Genomic DNA, 19,991 nt, shown 5'->3' with positions numbered 1-19,991 from the left:
TAGGAGGCTGCACTTGTAAAAAAATCTTTAACAGTTTGCATAGATTTAGCTTTATCTTCCATCTTAAGAAAATACAGTTTTGTACCTACCATAAATGTAGATGTCCGATAGGTATGCATCTGCAGTCATAACATATGGGTTGTCCTGCCTCAGGCAGCCCTTCAGTCGGCTGGATTCCAAAGTCTGGGTCTGGCCTCGGCTGATGTCGCACTTTCCCCGACGTCAGAGCGTCTGGGGTATAAAAGCATCAGCCGACGCCATTTTCCTCAGTTTTTCTTGCCCCAGATGCCAGGTGCCCTCTAGGAAGGCTAAATTTGGATAAATGCTGAAAAGTTCCAAACATTTGCAAATTATATACATGTATAAACAAACAAATACACCATAATAGATTCCCCCAGCTAGCTAAAAGAGGGGTAAGCACCCTAGGAATACCACAGAGGGGAAGGAGGGAGGGTAATCCTGACTGCAGATGCATACCTATCGGACATCTACATTTATGGTAGGTACATAACTGTACTATGTCTTTCAAGGATGCATCTGCAGTCATAACATATGGCTAGAATACCATAGCCAATCTGGGGGAGGCGGTACTAAGAAAAGGATGGTGTAGTTAAGATCCCCTGAAGGACTGCAGTTGCAAACCCTGCTCTGGATCTAGAGTATAAAGGTAGATTGTAATGCTTGGCAAATGTATGCACAGAGCTCCAAGTAGCAGCTTCTAAAATGTCCTTGGTAGCCACCCCCCGTAGGAAGGCTGTAGTGGTGGCCGTGGCCCTTGTGGAGTGAGGCCTGATATTTTCAGGAACTGTCTTTCCATGAAAGGAGTAGCAAAAGCAAATGCAATTTCCTATCCATTTTGAAATTGTCTGTTTGGAAATTGCTCTTCCTTGCACCCCAGTTGCATATGCTACAAAAAGTTGGTCAGTTTTTCTGCTAGTTTTTGTTCTGTCCAAGTAGTAGCGTAGTTGTCTGTGTATATCCAGGGTGTGCAAAAGTTTTTCCCCTCTATTCTGTGGATTAGGGAAGAACGTAGGCAAGTGAATAGCTTGGTTCAAGGATACCCTAGACATGACCTTTGGCATAAAAGTAGGATTGGTTCTTAGTGACACCCTGTCCTGGTGGAAAATAAGAAAAGGCTGCACTGCCATTAATGCTTGTAACTCAGATACTCTTCTTGCTGAAGTGATTGCCAGAAGGAATGCAGTTTTCCAAGATAGAAACTGTAGATCCGCTGATGCTGCTGGTTCAAAAGGAGGAAGTGTCAGTTTCTCCAGCACAAAGTTGAGATCCCAGGCAGGTAGAGGGGGTCTTCTTGGAGGTTTAATATTTTTGATCCCTCTCAGAAATTGTCTGAGGAGAGGGTGTGAGAAGATAGGTGGATCCACATTGTATTCTGCTGAAATTGCTGAAGCATGAATCTTAATGGAAGAATAGGACAGGCCATTGTGGAACAATTCTGCTAAGTATTCTAGGATATGTGTTAGGTTTGCCACTGTAACATCTGTGCTCTTTGATGTGCTCCAAATGAGAAATATCTTCCATTTAGCTGAGTATGTCTTCCTTGTGGAAGGCCTGCGAGCCTCCAGGATAATGTCCTTCACCCTTTGAGATGAAACAGTTTTATTGGGATTTAAGGAATTTTCCAGGCAGTTAGCTGCAATGTTTTCAAGTTGGGATGCAGGGTCTTGAAATTGTTCTGCGTCAGAAGAAGAGGCCATAGGGGGAGAGGCCATGATTTTGCCTGAGACATGCATCTCAACAATGGATACCAGTGTTGTCTTGGCCAGTCCGTAGCTATTAGTATCACTTTTGGCTGTCCCTCCCTAATCTTCAGTAGAACATTGTACATCAATGGGAGAGGTGGGAAGGCATATACTGTTAGGGCTGTCCAGCTGAAAGAGAGAGTCCACCCTCCAAGCTTGTGGGTGGTATGTCCTTGAGCAGAACGTCTTCAGTTGATTGTTGAGTGAGGAGGCGAACAAATCTATCTCCGGCATTTCCCATGTCTTCGCTATGAGTTGGAAGATGTCTGGGTGCAGCATCCATTCATGTGCATCCATGGTAGTTCTGCTTAAGCTGTCCGCCAGTGCATTTTCTTTCCCTGGCACGAATTGGGCCTGTAGTTGGATATTGAGATTCAGGCATAGTTCCCACAAATTCATAGCCATCCGGCATAGAGGGTAGGAATGTGTGCCTCCCTGCTTGTTTATGTACCACATGACCGTGGTGTTGTTTGTCCTTATTAGCAGGTGTCCTTGTTGGAGGAAGGGTTTGAAAGCCTTGATTGCATGCCTCACTGCCAGCATTTCCTTTTGGTTTATGTGCATGTTTAGCTGTCCTTGAGGCCATAGTCCTTGGATACATTTGTCCTCCATGTGTGCTCCCCATCCTCGGTCTGAGGCGTCCGTGGTGATGGTCTGCCTTGGTTTTGGTTTGTTGAAAGGCAACCCTCTGTTGGACTGGCAGGCCTAAGCCCACCACAGGAATTCCTTTTGAAGGCATGGAATGATTGGTATGATGGTTTCTAAACTGTGACTGTGCCGAGACCATACACTCCGGAGGTACCATTGTAATTTCCTCATATGCAGCCTGGCATGCGGTATTAGAATTATGCAGGATGCCATGTAACCCAGGGCCTGCAGGATTTTCCTTGCAGTAAGCCGAGTTGGTCTTGTCAGAATCATGAAGTAATCTGGAAGTTGTTTTTGTTTTTCTTCTGTGAGAAAGGCCATTTGGGTGGTTGTGTCCAGATCTGCACCCAAAAAGGTTATCCTTTGGGATGGTACTAGTCTTGACTTTTGGATGTTGACTGTGTATCCCAAGGTCTGTAGCAGGTGTATGGCATAGGCCAAGTCCTTTATCAAATTTTCCTTGTTGTCCGCTTGTATTAGGCAGTCGTCCAGGTATGGGTAAATTTGAATTCCCTGTAGTCTGCAATGTGCAATTACTAATGCCAGGCATTTCGTGAATACTCTGGGCGCAGTAGATAAGCCAAAGGGCAATGCTGAGAATTGATAATGCTCTGATCCTGCAAGAAATCTGAGGTGTCTTCTGCAGTTTGGTCAAATAGGGACGTGCAGGTATGCCTCCTTGAGATCTAGAGTCACCAGCCAAGACTCCTTGCCCAACATGGGAAGAAGTTGCTGTAGGGTCAGCATTTTGAATTTTGGCACAATGAGATAAGTGTTCAGTGCGGACAGGTCGAGAATAGGCCTCCATTGATTTTCTTTTCTTGGTACAAGGAATAGTCTGGAGTAAAATCCTTGGCCTTGTTCTGAACATGGTACCTTTTCTATAGCTTTCATCTGAAGTAAATTGCTGATTTGTTTTAAAGCCTCTGCCCTCTGATTTGGTGGAAGGTTTGGCATTCCGCCTCTTTGGCAAAGTGTGAAAGTGGAACCTGTATCCTTTGTCTATTATTTGCAGTGTCCTTGTATCCTTTGTGATATGCCAGTTTTTTGAGAATAAAGCCAGCTTTCCGCCCAAGAGTGCTTCTAGTTGATCCCTGGTAGGCGGAATCAGAGTTAAGTCATTGACCCTGTCCTGGTGTAGTAGTTGTTGTTGCTGTTGCACTACTCCTCTGGTTGGCAGGCTGCCACTGATGGCCTCTGTAGGAGCCCTTCGATTGACCTCTGCCTCTAGGGCGCCTGTTCCTGCCTCTCTGGGCTCTGTCCGAGTCTGGAAAGGACCAATTCTTAGTAGGCCAGTTTCTGCTGAATCTCGGTGGTTGAACTTGCAGGAAATCTTTAACTGTTTGCACAGATTTTGCCTTTTCTTCAACCTTTTTTAAGATCTCCTGAGCAGAGGAGCCAAATAAATTTTGTTTCTCCATTGGAGCATCCAGGAGTTTAGCTTTGACATGGTCTGGCAAAGATTGCTCCTTCAGCCAGGCATGCCTACGAATAACTGCCCCAGTCATAGCTGATGTAAATGAAGCCTCCAGTGCATCATAGCCACATTTTAAGAAATGATTACTAACCTGTTGTGAGTTGTGTACCAAATCCTGAAGGGATTTACGGTCTAGGGGTTCAGGAGAAGAAAGTTTCTTATTCAGTTCATCTAACAAATACTCCTGGTACTGTATCATATGAAATTGACAGTTTAATGCCCTGACAGAAAGAGTTGCAGAAGTATACACCTTCTTTCCCCATCTCTCTAAAGCTCTAGACTCTCTGTCAGAAGGTAGAGGATTTTTGGCAGTAGCGGCCGCAACCCCTTTAGGGCCCTGAGAAATAGTTTCTCGGTCTGCAGAATGGGCTTTATACAAATGGAAATGAGAATCCGGGACCCTGTAGTATCTGTCAGGTTTGGCAGGGGCCGGAGGGAGAGTATCAGGGGCTGTACTGACATCATTGTACACGTCATCAATTACATTCAGAACAGGAGGTATAGCTAAGGGCCTATGCTGAGGCAAATGCAAAAAGGTCCTTAATCTTTTTCTAGAAACAGAGAAATCCTGACCTTGCCATTGAAAATGAATCCTCATAAGGCGAGTAAGCCCCTTCCTGGTGGTCTGACAACTCAGATCCATCCGTGGAATAATCTGAGGAGTGTGGATCAGAGGGGTCAGTCCTGGGCCTTTTGTCTGGAGGAGGTTTCCTAATTAAGGAAATAAGGTCCTCAGCAAGGCTGAGGATCTGTGAACTAGAGGAAGGCCTCTGGGAGGTAGATTTGGTAGGCAAAGCTTTTGAATGTTTGGCAGCTTTAGCCCTTGAAAAGGCCTTAATGGGCATGGAAGCAGGGGGCCTAGCTGCCCCACGTGCAGGAGTAGAAATGTCCAAAGGTATGGTGTCGGACAATTCCTGAACACTAGCTTCGGTAGGTAGTTCTGAAGCCGACTCAGCCGGGGCCTCTCGGGCCTCGGTGGTCGGAAGTATGGTTTCGGAAGAAGGAATCGCCGAGGACTCTGTTTCGGCCGAAACAGAGACACTCGCGGAAGCCTAACGTGGTTTCAGCCGAAACCACGGGCATGAGTGTCTGTCCTTTTCCTTGCGTTTTTGACCATATGCGAAGTCGAGTCTCCGACGGCATTTTATAAGCAAAAGCGGCTCCAAAAAATTCCTCTGCAAACTCCGACCGACGTCTAAGAGTTCGTCGGTTGAAGGAGGCACAGGCTAAACAGGCCGATACGTCGTGGTCTGGGCCTAAGCAAGGAAGGCAGTAAGAATGGAAATCCTTATGAGGTATTTGTTTCCCACAAGTTAAACAATTATTTACTTTGTCTGACATCGGCTGAGGCAAGAAAGAGTCCCCAACGGGTACTTAGCTTTTCAAGTCTTGGTAGCTGAAATCACTGGATCTGACCGACCGGCACTTGCGAACAGCTTCTGCTTCGGGCACCGCGCGGCAAGAAAGACTGAGGAAAATGGCGTCGGCTGATGCTTTTATACCCCAGACGCTCTGACGTCGGGGAAAGTCCGACATCAGCCGAGGCCAGACCCAGACTTTGGAATCCGGCCGACCGAAGGGCTGCCTGAGGCAGGACAACCCATATGTTATGACTGCAAATGCATCCTTGAAGGACATCTTCCTCAGTCTTGTTCCAAACAGGCGGTCCTAATTTAAAGGAGCATCCAACAATTTAGCTTTAACATGATCAGTCAAAGACTGCTCTCCTTAAGCCAAGCATGCCTTCTGAGCACAGACCCAGTAACAGCAGCCCTGCAAGAGGCCTCTAATGAATCAAAACTTTTATTTATGTACTTACCATAACTTTAGATGTTTGGGATCCATCTCGCCTACATTCTGTACTGATGGGCTCGGAGCCGATCCCTCGGCTCCGACTCGGCACGCTATGCTATAGAGCGAGGCCTCTTATTGGCTGAGCTATTACTTATCCCAGGATGCACCACCACTAATCCCCCAGATCTTGTTTGTCCGCATTCATGCACACATGCACAACTTGTTTATATAACATTGTTAGATGTTTCAAGATGAAACAACAGGATTCGGACCTTCTGATATCCTCTGATCTCCAAGGAAGGGGGAAGGAGGGTGGGTTATTAAGAATGTAGGCGAGATGGATCCCAAACATCTAAAGTTATGGTAAGTACATAACTAAAAGATGTTATGTGATCCTATCTCGCCTACATTCTGTACTGATGGGACAGCGTCCCTAGCACCTAAATCCTGGGTGGCTCATTGGAAAACACTCCTGAGCACTGTGGAACCAAATGAAGCTCGTCCTCTAGATGCTACATCCAATTTGTAGTGGGAAATGAAAGTGTGCGGGGAAGACCATGTAGCCGCAGCACAAATGTCACTAATGGCAAGCTTAGAATGAAATGCTATCGAAGTAGCCATAGCCCTTGTAGAATGAGCTTTGACAGAGGTGGTAAAGCTCTTTGTTAGAATAAGAATAAGCTTGAGTAATACAGTCCCTGATCCATTTGGCAATAGTGACCTTTGTGACAGCTTTGCCCAATTTATTGTCTGCAAAGGATACAAACAACTGATCTGTTTTCCTTGTTTGTTTGGTCCTGTCTAAATAAAAGCGCAACTGCCTGTGGACATCTAATGTGTGGAATATGAATTCCGCTTTGTTAGAATATTTTGGAAAAAAAACTGGAAGTTCTAACGACTGTTGTAGGCAGAAACTGGAACAAACTTTAGGGACAAAGGAAGGATTTGGCCTGAGAGATACTCTGTCTTTGTGAAAAACCAAGTACGGGGGTTTTACAGACAAAACTTGAAGCTCTGAAACTCTTCTGGCAGAAGTAATCGCCACCAGAAAAGCAGTCTTCCACGATAGAAATTTTAGATCACATGTAGCTGCCGGTTCGAAGGGGGAGGAAGTTAAGGCGCGTAACAACACATCGAGATCCCATGGAGGAGCAGGATGAGAAATCGGAGGTCTTAAAAGCGCAGCACCTTTCAAGAAGGTCTTACACAATCTGTTGCTCATTAAAGGTGGGTTTATAGATTCGTGAAAATTGGAAATCACTGCCAATTGAACCTTGATGGTAGAGACTGAAGAGCCTTGATTGAAAAGAGAAGTTAAAAATTTTAGTACTTCTGCTACGGGAATAGTGATGGGATCCAGGCCCCGGAGTTGAGCCCAAATAGCAAATCTTTTCCATTTGCTAGAATACAGTTTCTTTGTAGCAGACTTATGGGCCGAAGATAATATGTGTACAACTTCTGGATCCAATGTATGACTCCTGACTATAGTCGGAAGAGGAGGAGCCAAGCCGTCAATTTTAAGGTGTGCAGGGACTGGTGGAATAGTCCCGACTGATGAACCAAAAGGTCTGGGATCTGATCCAGGAACCATGGACCTTCCAGAGCATATTTCCGAAGACAGGGAAACCATACTTGACGAGGCCAGTAAGGAGCAACTAAGATCATTTTGCTCCCCAAGAGAGATGCCTTTTGGATCACCCTGGGAAGGAGAGCAACTGGGCGGAAGGCATAAAGCAAGCCGGTAGGCCAAGGCCGGGCTAGTGCGTCCATGGGGCTCTTCCCGGAGCCGGGGTTAGGGAGAAGAATTTTTTGCACTTCGCATTCAGTGGAGTCGCGAAGAGGTCGCAACACGGAACTCCCCATTTGCTGAAAATCTGACTTGCAACTGTCATGTTCAGAGACCATTCGTGAGGAGAGAGGATGGCTCTGCTCAGTCTGTCGGCTATCACATTGGACTTGCCCGGGATATGAGTAGCCAGTAGAAAGCGTTTGGTAGAGACTGCATATTCCCAGACTCTCATGGCCTCTCTGCAAAGGGGATAGGATCTGGTCCCTCCCCGTTTGTTCAGGTACCAGACAACTGACATGTTTGTCTGAGTGAACGGCAATTACGCCCTGAGGGAGGTAATCGTGAAGGGCTTGAAGGGACAGAAGCACCGCCCTCATTTCTAGGATGTTGATATGAAGTAGGGTCTCCTCTGGGTGCCATTTGCCTTGGACTGACCTGCCCAGGGAATGCCCCCCCCCACCCCATCTGGGAGGCGTCCGTGGTCACAGTGGCCGCAGTTGGAGGTGGAACAAAGTGTCGTCCCTGATCCAAATTGGAGGGCACTAGCCACCAGCGAAGGTCCCGTTTGCAGGTTTCCGTGATCCATATGGGGTGACTGAGAGGGAGTTCCTGAAAGGACCACTGAGCTGAAAGAAGCCACTGGAGAATTCTCATGTGCAACCTTGCCAAGGGGACCAGAAGAACCGTGGCGGACATGGATCCCAATAGCTGCAGGACCATTCTGGCTGGGGCTTAGGACCTGGAAAGTAAGGCTCGAACTTGAGTCTGTATGGTTTGTATTCTGTCTGTAGGTAGATAGACCCGCATTCGGTTTGAGTCTATCTCTACCCCTATGAATCTTATTCGTTGAGATGGCAGCAACACAGACTTTGGCCAATTGAAGGTGATTCCAAGGGAATTGCCCAGTGATATAGTGGCTTGTAGGCTCCGCAGTAGTAGATGCTTGGAGGTGGCAGTTAGGAGCCAGTCGTCTAGATATGGAAACACGTGGAATCCTAGACTTCTCAGGTGAGCAGTCACGACTGCCAAACACTTGGTGAACACCCTGGGGGCTGTGGTGAGACCAAAGGGCAGTGCGCGGAACTGAAAATGACTGCCTCCTAGGCTGAAGCGCAGATGTCTCCTGGACGCTTGATGTACCATGATATGGTAATAAGCGTCCTTGAGATCTATGGAGCACATCCAAACACCTTTCTCCAGCAATGGGAGAATGGTTTGTAGGGTGACCATTCGGAACTTGGACTTTCTGACTGAATGGTTTAGAATGCTGAGGTCCAAAATGGGCCTCAAGTCCCCGGTCTTTTTTGGCACCAAAAAGAATCTTGAGTAAGTCCCTAATCCGATCTGGTCTGCGGGGACCAGTTGGATGACTCCTTTTTGCAGCAGCTTTGAAACTTCTGAGGCTGCAGTATCCCGTTGACTGGGTGGCGGGTCCGGGATTTTTTTGGACTGAGGTGGCGAATGAGAGAAAGGGATGGTGTAACCTCCGGCGATAATTCGAAGCACCCATCGGTCCTGAGTGATACCTTCCCAGGCTTTTAAGCGATTCGAAAAGCGACCCCCGACTGGCTCCGGAGCTGCACAGTCGGGCAATCCCTCAGGGACTGTGAAAGGTTGAAGAGCCACGAAAGGACTCGCGGTCTCCAGTGTTGCGAGGGCCTCTGCCGCCTCTGGGACGGCGTCTTCCGGAAGAATTTCCCCTCCCTGCCTCTGGAAGGGGATCCTCCTGCTGAGAGGGTAAGGTTTCTGAGATCTACGGAACCACATTTTCCCTCCTCTTTTAGCCTTGGGATAAGGCCGAAGGGAGTGGAAAATCGTGCCCACGGCAGTCAGAGTCTTACCCTCCTGTTCAGCGGGTCAGTGTGTCCTTTACCTTGGGTCCAAACAGGAGGACCCATCAAAGGCGTCGGCAAAGGAAGACTTAAAGGCCTCCACGAAATGACACAGGCGGAGCCAGGCTTGTCTCCGTAGAGCAATGCCTGTACCCGCCGCTCTACTCGCCCCTTTGGCCACATAAGAAATGAGCCTCATGGACGAGTTTGAAATGGACGACAATGTAGCCAGCTGAGAGCCAACCGTCTGGGCCAGCTCCTCAGGCAGGTTACCCAAGAGGGTATCGGAAAGTTCTTTAATCAGATCCCTCTGAAATCTAGTAAAGTGCGTAAGGTAGTTCAAGGACCTCAATGTAAAGGCCGCTGAACTTAGGGTGCGCTTTCCGTACCGATCCATGCTCCTAGACTCCTTATTAGGAGGATGGACGGACGTCGAAGCCTCTGCTACATCTTGCTGGGTAGCAGATGCCACCACCAAAGCATCTACAGCCACACCTTTAGTTAGAAACTCTTTTCAGGGGTGCAGAGGAACTTATTCGGACGAGCAGGCACCGGTTCCACAGAGTCTGGGTGTTCCCACTCCCTTCGACAGATCAAATCCAAGAGCTCGTCGAAGGGCAGAGACACCCAGGAGGCGGAGGGCTGAGCCCCGAATGCCTTAAGGAACACCGACTCATCAGCAGAAGGGGGTTTGGACTGCCAGCCGCCTCGTTGTTTAAGGGCTTCCAGGATGTCTGCAAAGGAGACATCATCCGAGGATGACTTAGGGGACCCTTCTGCATCATCGAGATCAGTGTCTGATGTAAGAGACTCATCAGGGGAGTCAAAGTGCTTCCTCTTGCACGATCTTTTCCTGGGGGGTTCTTCCGAAGAAGCTTCAGAAGGACCTCCAGGAGGGGGGGAAACCCCAGTGGGGGTAACCTCAGGCCCCGGGCTCCGCTGTCTAAGGACAGGGGGACTGCCAAAGACCCAGTCTCGGTATGCAGGGAAGGAGCTGGGGAGACCGTGGAGGTAGCCAAAGATGATTTGGCTAACGCACTCCTCATAGCCCTGAAGGCGGGACCACCAGAATCCTGGGAGGGTCCCACCTCCGTGGCCACGACGGTAGACGGCACCCCCGCAGCCGACGCACCGAGAGGAAGGCTTGGGACCGAAAACATCAGTCCCGGCATCCCGGGCCGACGGAAGAAGTCCAGCGTGCGAACTCCGACCCAAGAGCCGGAGTTGGACTAAGGGTCGGGCCCGACCCTAAAACCTCCACCGGTTCCACTAGCACCGGCTCCAACGGTGCCGTGGCTGTTGGAGGAGGAACCATTGTAGCAAGGTGGACCATCGGCTCCGAAGCCGAATGGGCTGGAGCCCAAACTAACTTTTGGAACACCGGAGACTGGAAGAGTCTTAGGAGCACCCTGTCGATGTCCGAATCAGACATCTTGGATGATCTGGACGATACCGATCGGGTCCGAACCGATTTCTCCATCGGCTCCAAAGGACTAGGGGACCAGCTCCGAATGGATTCTATAATTATCGGCTCCGAGGGAGATCTCAAGGCAATTTCCCTCGGTGCCGATGAGGACTTCGGCTCCGAAGGGGAAGAGTCTGAGCCGGCAACCCTCATCGGCTCCAATATCAGTGGAGCCGATGAAGGTGACCCGCCTCGGTGCCCCAGTCCTCGGCTCCAAACCAGAGGGTCGAGACTGGAGGCATCGAGGCAGACCGTTCCGCCCTCGGCTCCGAAGTCCGTGGAGCCGATGGAGAAGTCTGCCTAGGTTTTTTGGCAGTCTGTTCCAACTGACTGGTCGGAGCCGACGCTTTCTTCTTTTTTGAAGGAGAGGGAGAAGAAGATAAAGCCTCCTCGAAGGATGGCTTAATTAACCCCTTAAGGATTAATTTGTTTTTCCTCTCCTGGAGGACTCTTGATGAGAAGGCGTGACACACGCTACATGATTCTTGTAGGTGCTTGGCGCCTAAACAATAAACGCACGAGGAGTGGTCGTCCGTTACGGACATCTTAAAACCACACCTCGTGCATTTTTTAAACCCGGAGGGTTTATGCTCTTTGGACATGACGAAAGAGAATAACACAGCTATCTAAGATAACACCAAAACTAGCTAGTATAAGTTCAAAATATAAAGTTTTTTTTTTTTTTGTCACAATAACACAGTTGTACAAGAAAAAACACAGGAAGAGAGGGTCAAGACCCTCTAACTAAAACGGGTACTTGACTCACAAATAAACGCTAGAATAGCAAAAGGGGAAGGCCCCTCGAACTAAAACGGGAAACCTTCCCTTAACGAAAAAGACAAATTTCTCAACCAAATCACCAAAAACACACACGTATCACAATAGCTGTTAAAACAGCGTTTGGGTTGAAAACGAGCAAATTCCTGACAGGAAAAGTCTAAATAAATTAGTACTTAGCCCAGCCAAGTTGAGACAACGTCTTAGCTTGTAAGAGGCAAACGAGATCTGGGGGATTAGTGGTGGTGCATCCTGGGATAAGAAATAGCTCAGCCAATAAGAGGCCTCGCTCTATAGCATAGCGTGCCGAGTCGGAGCCGAGGGATCGGCTCCGAGCCCATCAGTACAGAATGTAGGCGAGATAGGATCACATAACATCCACATTGCAAAGTATATTTTCCAACTTGTTCGGCAGAATGCATTAAATCCTGTAATTCTTTATTTTCCACACAGTCAGGAATCAACATCATTTTCTGTTTAAGCAGTCCAAAGCAGTACATGTTGCTGATACTTTAACACATGAAATTGGCAGTTTAAAGCCCTAATGGCCAAGGTTGCAGAAGTGTAAACCTTCTTACCCAATTTATCCAGCACCCTGGAGTCTATCAGAATGGGTAGGATTTTTAGCAGTAGAAGCCTTAATGTCCTTGGGCCCCTGTGAAATAGTCTCTGGATCTGCAATAGGATTTTTGAAAAGGAACTTGTGGGACTCAGGGACACTATTATCTGTCAGGTTTTCTAGGAGCAGTAGGCAGGGAACCAGGGGCCAAACTAGATTCCGAAAAAGCATCATCAACAATGTCTAAGACAGGAGGAATAGCTAAAGGCCTATGCTGAGGTAGGAGAAGGAAATCCCTAAGCCTCGTTTTTGAATCGGAGAGATCCTGGCTTTCCCAGTGGAAATGCTCCCTTAGAGTATGTAAGGTTTCCCCAAAAGAAAAATCCTCAGGAGGGGAAGCAGAGGGAATAGAGTCCTCTGCATCAGAATCTTCATAAGTAGGTAAGGGCAAATCCAGATCATCAGAAGAATTAGAAAAAAACACAATCCTGATCATAAGACTCCAACTTCAGTCCTATGCTTCTTATTAAGGGGGGCAAGTTGGCTATCCCTGATTAGAGTTGGATCTTCAGCCATTCTTATCATTTGTTTTTTAGGCATAGAGGCCTAAGCATGTGGCCTGGGCGTCGTTTTTTTAGACATGGATCTAGATTTAGGCCTAAGTAAAGGAGGCGCCGATTTAATATGCAAGTCCGTAGGCCTGAATACACCCTCAAAAGCCGGTGCCTGCAGAGCGGCTCCGGACCGGTCCAAGGGAGAGACATCCACGGGTTCCATAGTTGAAGCATCGTGTGGCATACCGGACTCCAAATGGGTCTCAGTAGAGGCCTGCAATGGGTATCAGGGGCTGCGAAAGCACCAGAGTACCAGTGAACTGGCGACTGGCTTAGGAGAAATGTTATCGGCAGTTTTGGACCTCGGCGGCCTCTGTCTTTATCTTTGCATTTTTTTGGAATCCCAATAGTCGGATGGCTAACAGATGACATTTCTAGATAATTGAACCGAGAACCAAAATATTTAGAGGCGAAAACATACCGAAGGATAGTGTGCTGATTAAATAAAGCACAAAACCTACAGCAAGATACATCGTGGTCAGGGCCTAGGCAAGGAATACAGTACCAAAGAAAAACTTTATGAGGTATTTGCCTTCCACAAGTAATGCAATTATTAACTTTTACTGACAACAGCAAGGAGCAAGAAAAAGTTTCCCCAACGGGGTACTTAGCTTTAGTTGAAGACTTCGGTTCTGAAACTCGAAAACGAAAATTTCAGGAGTCAGCCGACCGGCACCTGCGAACTGCTTCTGCTTCAGGCACCGCATGGCAAGAAAGACTGATGTAATGGCGTCGGCAGCATGTTTTATACCTCTGACGACCTGACGTCATGGAAAAAGGGACAGCAACTGACGTAGGACCCAAGACTTTGTAAATCAGGCCAACTGAGGGCTACCTGCAAGCAGATTACCCAAATGTAATGACTGCAACAGTGAAACATGAAGAACATCAGGGATATAGGATACTTATTGACATCCTACAAAATTAAAAGGCAAATCTGAAAAATCAAATTACATTCTCTACCTCATCAAAAAGTCAAGACGACTTTTTTAAACATAGGAAAGTAGTTTTCAACAGCTACCAACATGGACAATGGTAGCTGCCAAACTAAGACATACCCCAAAAAGAAGGCAGCCTACCTCACACCCAAAAACGTGACACTTCTAAATACTGTCTTTTCACTAAACGTTTTAAACAGGAGGATTTACACCATTGTCAAGTCTTAAGTCTCTAATGAGAACCACACCTGTAAAAAGCAGTCTAAATTCAGAGTAGAACAGTAATTACAAGGAGAAGCTTGCCATGATACATACCACAGAGAGTCTAGCAATCTTACAGCATCCCTTTAACAGTAGTAGTAAGAGAACAGCAACTCTGACTAAACAGCAGGAAGAAACTGCACAAAAAATTAGAATACTTTGGGCTTAAAGGAAAACAGCAGCAGATGCTACATCACTAAATTATAAACTCGATCTACTCCTTAGCAGGTGTAGAGAGAAGTAGACAAAAAACACAAAGGGAACTGTAAAATCTTTTATGGAAAGGGCTCCAAGACAAGTACAAAAAGTTGATAGGAGAGAATTCCAGAAAATAATGCTTGCTAGGAATGCTCTTAAGTTGCATATCCCTTTTACAGAGCACCACACACAAATCAAAAACTTGGACTCTTAAGAATATAATATCTACAACTTTGGCATGTTTCAGACTTTTATGAAATACCCAAGTTTCAAAAATACCATAACATTTTCTTAAAAATATACAAGATCAAAACTACTGAAAAAAAATCTTACGTTCTTCTCCATTCAGAGGCTCCTCTAACAGCAAAGCAGTCATGCATTCCCAGTCCTTCAAAATGTCTGTAGCACAATCCCACATGCTGTCCACAAGGTATGCTGCATGCTCATGTAACTACAAAGAAAATGCCATATTTAAACAACTATACATACAGCCTAGATCTGCAAGGAAAACAAAACTAGCTTCAGTGGCTTCCCTAGACAAGTAGCAACAGTACACTAAAAAAAAAAGCTCTTCAAGATTAAACCAAATTTGTAAAGTAACTTGTTTTGTGCTGGCATACATGAGCCCTATTTTACTACAGTTACTTCACATTAGATGAACAGATATATCCATACATCAGCTTTATCAGTACAATGCTTCTTGACGGGTCCCTCATAACTGAGCTAATCCTTTTCGCCAAATCAATTCAGTATCTTTATAGAGCTTTCCCTACCTCACTGATGGATGACTACCTGAAATAATGTGCAATGTGATCTCGGGACTCAACTATGCAAGCACAACAAAGCCATCATACCCACTCACTCCCTTGCACGCCACTTCTGGCAAAACAGGTATATTGGTATAACATGTGCTTCATTCCTTAACAATTTACATGCTAATTATCAATTTTGCTCAGTTTAGAAAGAAAACCCCAAAAGTTGAGGATAACTGGAAGGGTCATCCCACCAAGGCAACAGCAGAAGAGAAACCACCTGACCCAGAAATGAGTTCAGAAAAATGAGTCCTGGAGAAAATCTCACCAAGAAAGGCCAGCCTTCTTGAGTCTCAGAAGATATAAATGGTCAAAGGGTAGTAGTGCAGACTAATGGTACCCTCCACCCAAGTCCACTAAAAAGACAGCTTAGAGCACATATGGGAAACTTGCTACTCTAGAAAAAAAAGCAGACTGTCAACACAGCAATAACCAGAAGGCAAACCTGAGAGCGCCAAAGAAAATGAGTTCTATACTAAACAACTGTGGCCAGATCCCTTCCTGAAGCTACAGTAAAGAAAAAAACAATCAAGTAAACAGAGAGTAGCTTCAAGAACTCCTCAAAAGCAAAGCACTTCCACAGGAGTGAAAAGGACCTCTCTACTTCCCCACCTCCATTCTGGGCTCCTTCCCACCACACCACAACAGTTGTGTCCCACTTACCATAAAGAGAGCTATGTATTTACAATAACTTGACATCTGTGTTATCCTGTGTCTACCTTATTCTCAGAGCCATTCTGTCTTTATGAAATACCACATAAGACAGTTTGATAGAAAGAGCCTGCAACTCAAACTCTTTTTGCCGAAGTTATGGCTACCAGAAAGGCAGTCTTCCAAGATATACAAACTGTCTCATGTAGCAGCAGGCTCGAAGGGACTCTGTGTAAGAGACTGCAGCAAAAAAGAAAGGTCCCAGGGATGGGTAAGGTTCCTTAACAGGAGGTCGGAGCAGTAAAACACCCCTCAAAAATGCCTTGCAAAGGTGAGAAGAAAAGGTAGGTTCCTTGCAAACAAGAAAGTTGGAGATAGCCGCCAACTGCACTTTGACAATAGAAAACCTAGCTCCTTCTTGACAAAGCGAAGACAACAGTAGTGAGAGGTCTTGAATGGAAGCACAGAAGGGGTTCACATCTCACTGCTTGGCCCAAATGAAAAACCTTTTCCACTTACTCGTATACACCTTCCTGGTAAAAGACTTCTGAGAGGTTAGAATAATGTTCTTGATGGGAGAGGGAAGCCTGGACTGATTCAAGATTACTGCAAGTGGACAAACCACACTGTCAGAGTCTGAAGGCTAGAGGTCAGACATTGGGCAGGGTGGGAAATCAGATATGGAAGGGGATCTAGTACCCAAGAGGGGTACTTCAAATGAGATGGCAGTAGGGGAAACCACACCTGCAGAGGCCAAAAGGGAGCGATGAGGATCAAGGTGGCCTTGAGGTGTCTAACTTTCTGAAGCACTCTTCTGGATGAGAGGTATAGGAACATTAGGTGCAAAGGAGACCCAGAGGCCAATCGTGAACCAGAGCATCCCAGGGGGACTTCCCGAGCGGGGGAATCAAGGCGAAATACCTGCTGCATTTCTGATTGTGAAGGGAAGCAAACAGATCATAGTTCGGATGACTCCAGTAAAGGAAGATCTCTTTCACTATTAAAGGAGTCAGGGACCACTTGTAAGGACTCAGGATTGCCCTCGCTAAACTTGCAGAGAATGTGCATTGCAAGAAGAAAGTGCCCCAAGGACATTGCCCATTCCCAGCGCCTCACTGCTTTGTGACAAAGCGGATAAGAACGTGTGCCCCCCTTGCTTGTTGATGTACCACACAACAGCCATGTTGTCCGTGTGAACTGCAGTGTTACCCAGAGGAAGGCAGTCCTGAAAGGCTAGCAACATGAGGATGATTGCTCTCATCTCCAGTACATTTATGTGCAGTTTGGTCTCCGTGGAGGACCACATGCCTTGGACTGTTTTCCCTGGTAATGCCTCCCCACCCCAACAGGGAAGCATCAGAAGTCATGGTGGCAAAAGTGAGAAAATGGTCTGCCTGCTAGGAGGACAGCTGACTGAACCAATCAAAGGAAATGATGCCTGCACACTGGTGTGAGACAGATCGAAGCTGTCATCAGAAGAGACAAAGACCACCACTGGACAGCTAGAGTCCACTGGAGAACCTTCATGTAGAACCTGGCTAATGGCACCAGATAGCTGGCATGGACTCCAATGCCCTGGGAACATACACCTGGGGACAAGTCAGATCTAAAAGGCAATAGACAAGATCTAATGAAATGTACCCAGCAGAGAGGGAGTGTTGCAATCTCTGACAGTGTCCAGCTGAATCCTGATAAACTCCAAATTTTGGGATGGAATTAGGTTCGATTTGGGGAGATTCACTGTAAACCCTAACTGATCGAACAAACAAAACACATACTGAGTTGGCTGCGGCCAGACGACGCTTGGTGGGAGCTATGAGGAGTCACTCATTGAGGTAAGGAAACACCTGGAATCCCTGCAGTCTCAGATGAGCTGTGACCATTGCCATGCATTTCGTTAACATCAGGGGTCTGTGATGAGAACAAAGGGCAGGGTCTTGATCTGGTAGTGATTGGCCCGCCCCTAAGCGAAAGCGGATATGTCTCCTGGAGCCAGTCAATATTTATATGATAGCACGCATCCTGGAGATCCACAGAGCATATCCAACTGTCCTTGTGCAAAAGAGGCATGATGGACTGGACAGTGAGCATCCGGAACTTGGACTTCTTGCCAGAGATTTAGCACACTGAGGTCCAGAAATGGATGCAAGTCCCCTGCCTTCTTTGGCACCAAAACGACAACAGAGTAAGTTCTGGACTTTCGTTGTCCTGGGGGAACCTCTTGGATGGCTCTCTTCTGAAGTTTGAGCACTTCTATATGAAGTGGCTCCCTCTGATAGGGTGGTGCGCATCAGGGATGTATCTCCAGATTGGAGGAGGACACTGAGAAAAGGAGAAGAGAACAGCCCATGGAAATAACATTTCGCATCCAGCAATCTTTTGCAATATTTGCCCAGGCCAAAGTGTGCAGTGGTAAATGACCCACCAGAATGTCTCCAGAGCAGGACAGTCTAGCAGTGCCTCAGGAGTGCGGGGGGGGGGGGGGCCTTCCCAAAGAAAGGTTCCCTGGAGCCTTGACTTTGCAGACCACCTCTGCCTCTGGGGTGAAGTCTGCTGTTGAACCCTCTCCCCATCTAGAGGGCGGCTCATCCTGAACATCTTGAAAGGCAGACTGCAACTTGCAAAACCACATCCTCCTACTCCCTCGCTGAGTCTTGGAGAAGGTGCATTGAGTGGTAGAAAACCTGACTCCCACAGCAGACAAGGTCTTGCCTTTCTGCTTACTGCAGGTGAGTTTCTTTCACTGAAGGGCCAAAAAGAGTAGAACCGTCAAAGGGGGAATTGGTGAAGGATACCTTAAAGGACTCAAACCCGCAAAAGCACAATCAGGCAGGATGCTGAATAGCAATGCCTGAACCAGCTACTCGAGAGGCACCTTCTGCAGCATTGGCAATCAGTCTCATCGAGGAATTAGCCAGGGAAGTGAGTGTAGAAAGCTTGGGGACACCTTACTCATCTCCCCGATAAGCAATAACTCAGAAAGAAACATGGTAAGCTCCTTGACCAAGTCCTTCTGGAGTCTGTTGAAATGTGCCAAGTAGTTAAGTGCCCACAGATAAACGGTAGCAGAGGAGAAAACCCGCTTTCCATGTCTGTCGACTGCCCGGGACTCTCGGTTAAGGGGAATGAGCAGTCGTACTCTGCTCAGCCAGCTCTTTTCTGGTGGTGGCAGCTACCACAAGAGCATCGACTGGCACACCCTTAGACCAGAACTATTTGTCAGGAGGAGGGCTGAGAAAATTACCGGTATGCTTCGGTACAGGCTTCACAGTATCAGGCTCCTTCTAATCCCTCCTTGGGAGAAAGCCCAAGAGTTCATCAGTGTGTGTGTGTGTGTGTGTGGGGGCAAGAGGTAAATGGTCCTGTCTTGAAAGCCTTCAGGAATATGGACTCCTCAGAGGATGGGGTAAGGAAGACCATCCCGCATTTAAGCTGGAGGATTTTAAGATGTACCCCCAAAGGAGACATCTTCAGGAAGAGATCTAGGGGACCCATCCCCTTCATCAAGGTCCGTATCCTCTGTGAGCAACTCTGAAGGAGAATCCAGGTGTCTCCTCTCTTTAGAGGTACCTCCTATTGGGGAGTCTTGGGGGAGAATTAGGAAGAAAAGGGAACCCAAAGGGGGGTGACTCCTGCCTAAAGGCTAGTTTGAGAGGGCTGACCTGAAACAGGATGAGAAGAGTCCGCTCTGGGGGGCTGGAAGGTCCCGGGAAAACTGGAGAGGAAACCCTCGTGAAGGAAAAAGTCCTCTTTACATCCCGGAAGGCCAAAGGGTTGGGCAAAGCCCCATTTGCACTCCCAGCAGGCAAGCCTCCTGTGAGGAGGGACCAGAGCAAGCCAATGCCTCCTGGCCTCCTGACAGTACCGGCCCAAGCTGTCAAGGGCCAATGCACCAAGGGGAAGGGACTGGTCTGTGAAAATAGGTCTGGAGCCAACACCCAAAGACTCTGGGGTGATAGTTCAGGCCCGGGACTCCATCTGCCCAGGGGGAGACTGAGCAGAAGCAGTCAGGGACTCTGAAGGGGCAGAGTTAGAATGGCCTCTAGGGACCCCTGTCTCCTCCCCTGTGCGACAGGGTCGAAACCAAGTGAACTGGACGAGGAGAAGCCAGTGAAGGAGTAGGAGATGGACCCCTAGCCTGATGTGTAGGGGACACAAGAAGCTCCAACTCAATCTGAGCCTTAAGAAAAGACCCCATCACCTGTCCGTATCAGTAGAGAAAGTACAGTTTTGTACCTACCATAAATGTAGATGTTCGAGTGCTAATACAGCTGCAGTCATAACAGATGGGTTCTCCTGCCGTCAGGCAGGTCCTCGGTCGGCCGAATTCCAAAAGTCTAGGTCCGGTGTCGGTTGTCGTTGCTGCTTCCCGGACGTCAGTGCGACAGGGGTATAAAAGAACCAGCCAACGCC

At 47.5% G+C, this 19,991-nt stretch overlaps 1 protein-coding gene across 2 annotated transcripts in view; it reads right to left on the bottom strand.

Moving 5' to 3' along the window:
* STAG2 (stromal antigen 2) overlaps positions 1 to 19,991 on the bottom strand; it is a 3,222,550-nt gene that overhangs the window by 1,674,657 nt on the left and 1,527,902 nt on the right. For both annotated transcript variants that reach the window (XM_044057319.1, XM_044057321.1), the window contains exon 14: positions 14,449 to 14,566. In XM_044057319.1, coding sequence (XP_043913254.1) covers positions 14,449 to 14,566 — 118 coding nt within the window. The remainder of the gene's footprint in view (positions 1 to 14,448; positions 14,567 to 19,991) is intronic.

Source organism: Protopterus annectens, chromosome 15.part0, assembly GCF_019279795.1.
Source record: "Protopterus annectens isolate FY-2018-M chromosome 15.part0, PAN1.0, whole genome shotgun sequence".
Taxonomy (NCBI): domain Eukaryota; kingdom Metazoa; phylum Chordata; order Ceratodontiformes; family Protopteridae; genus Protopterus; species Protopterus annectens.
Note: the sequence above shows the minus strand (reverse complement) of the source record. Positions and strands in the feature narration are given on the sequence as shown.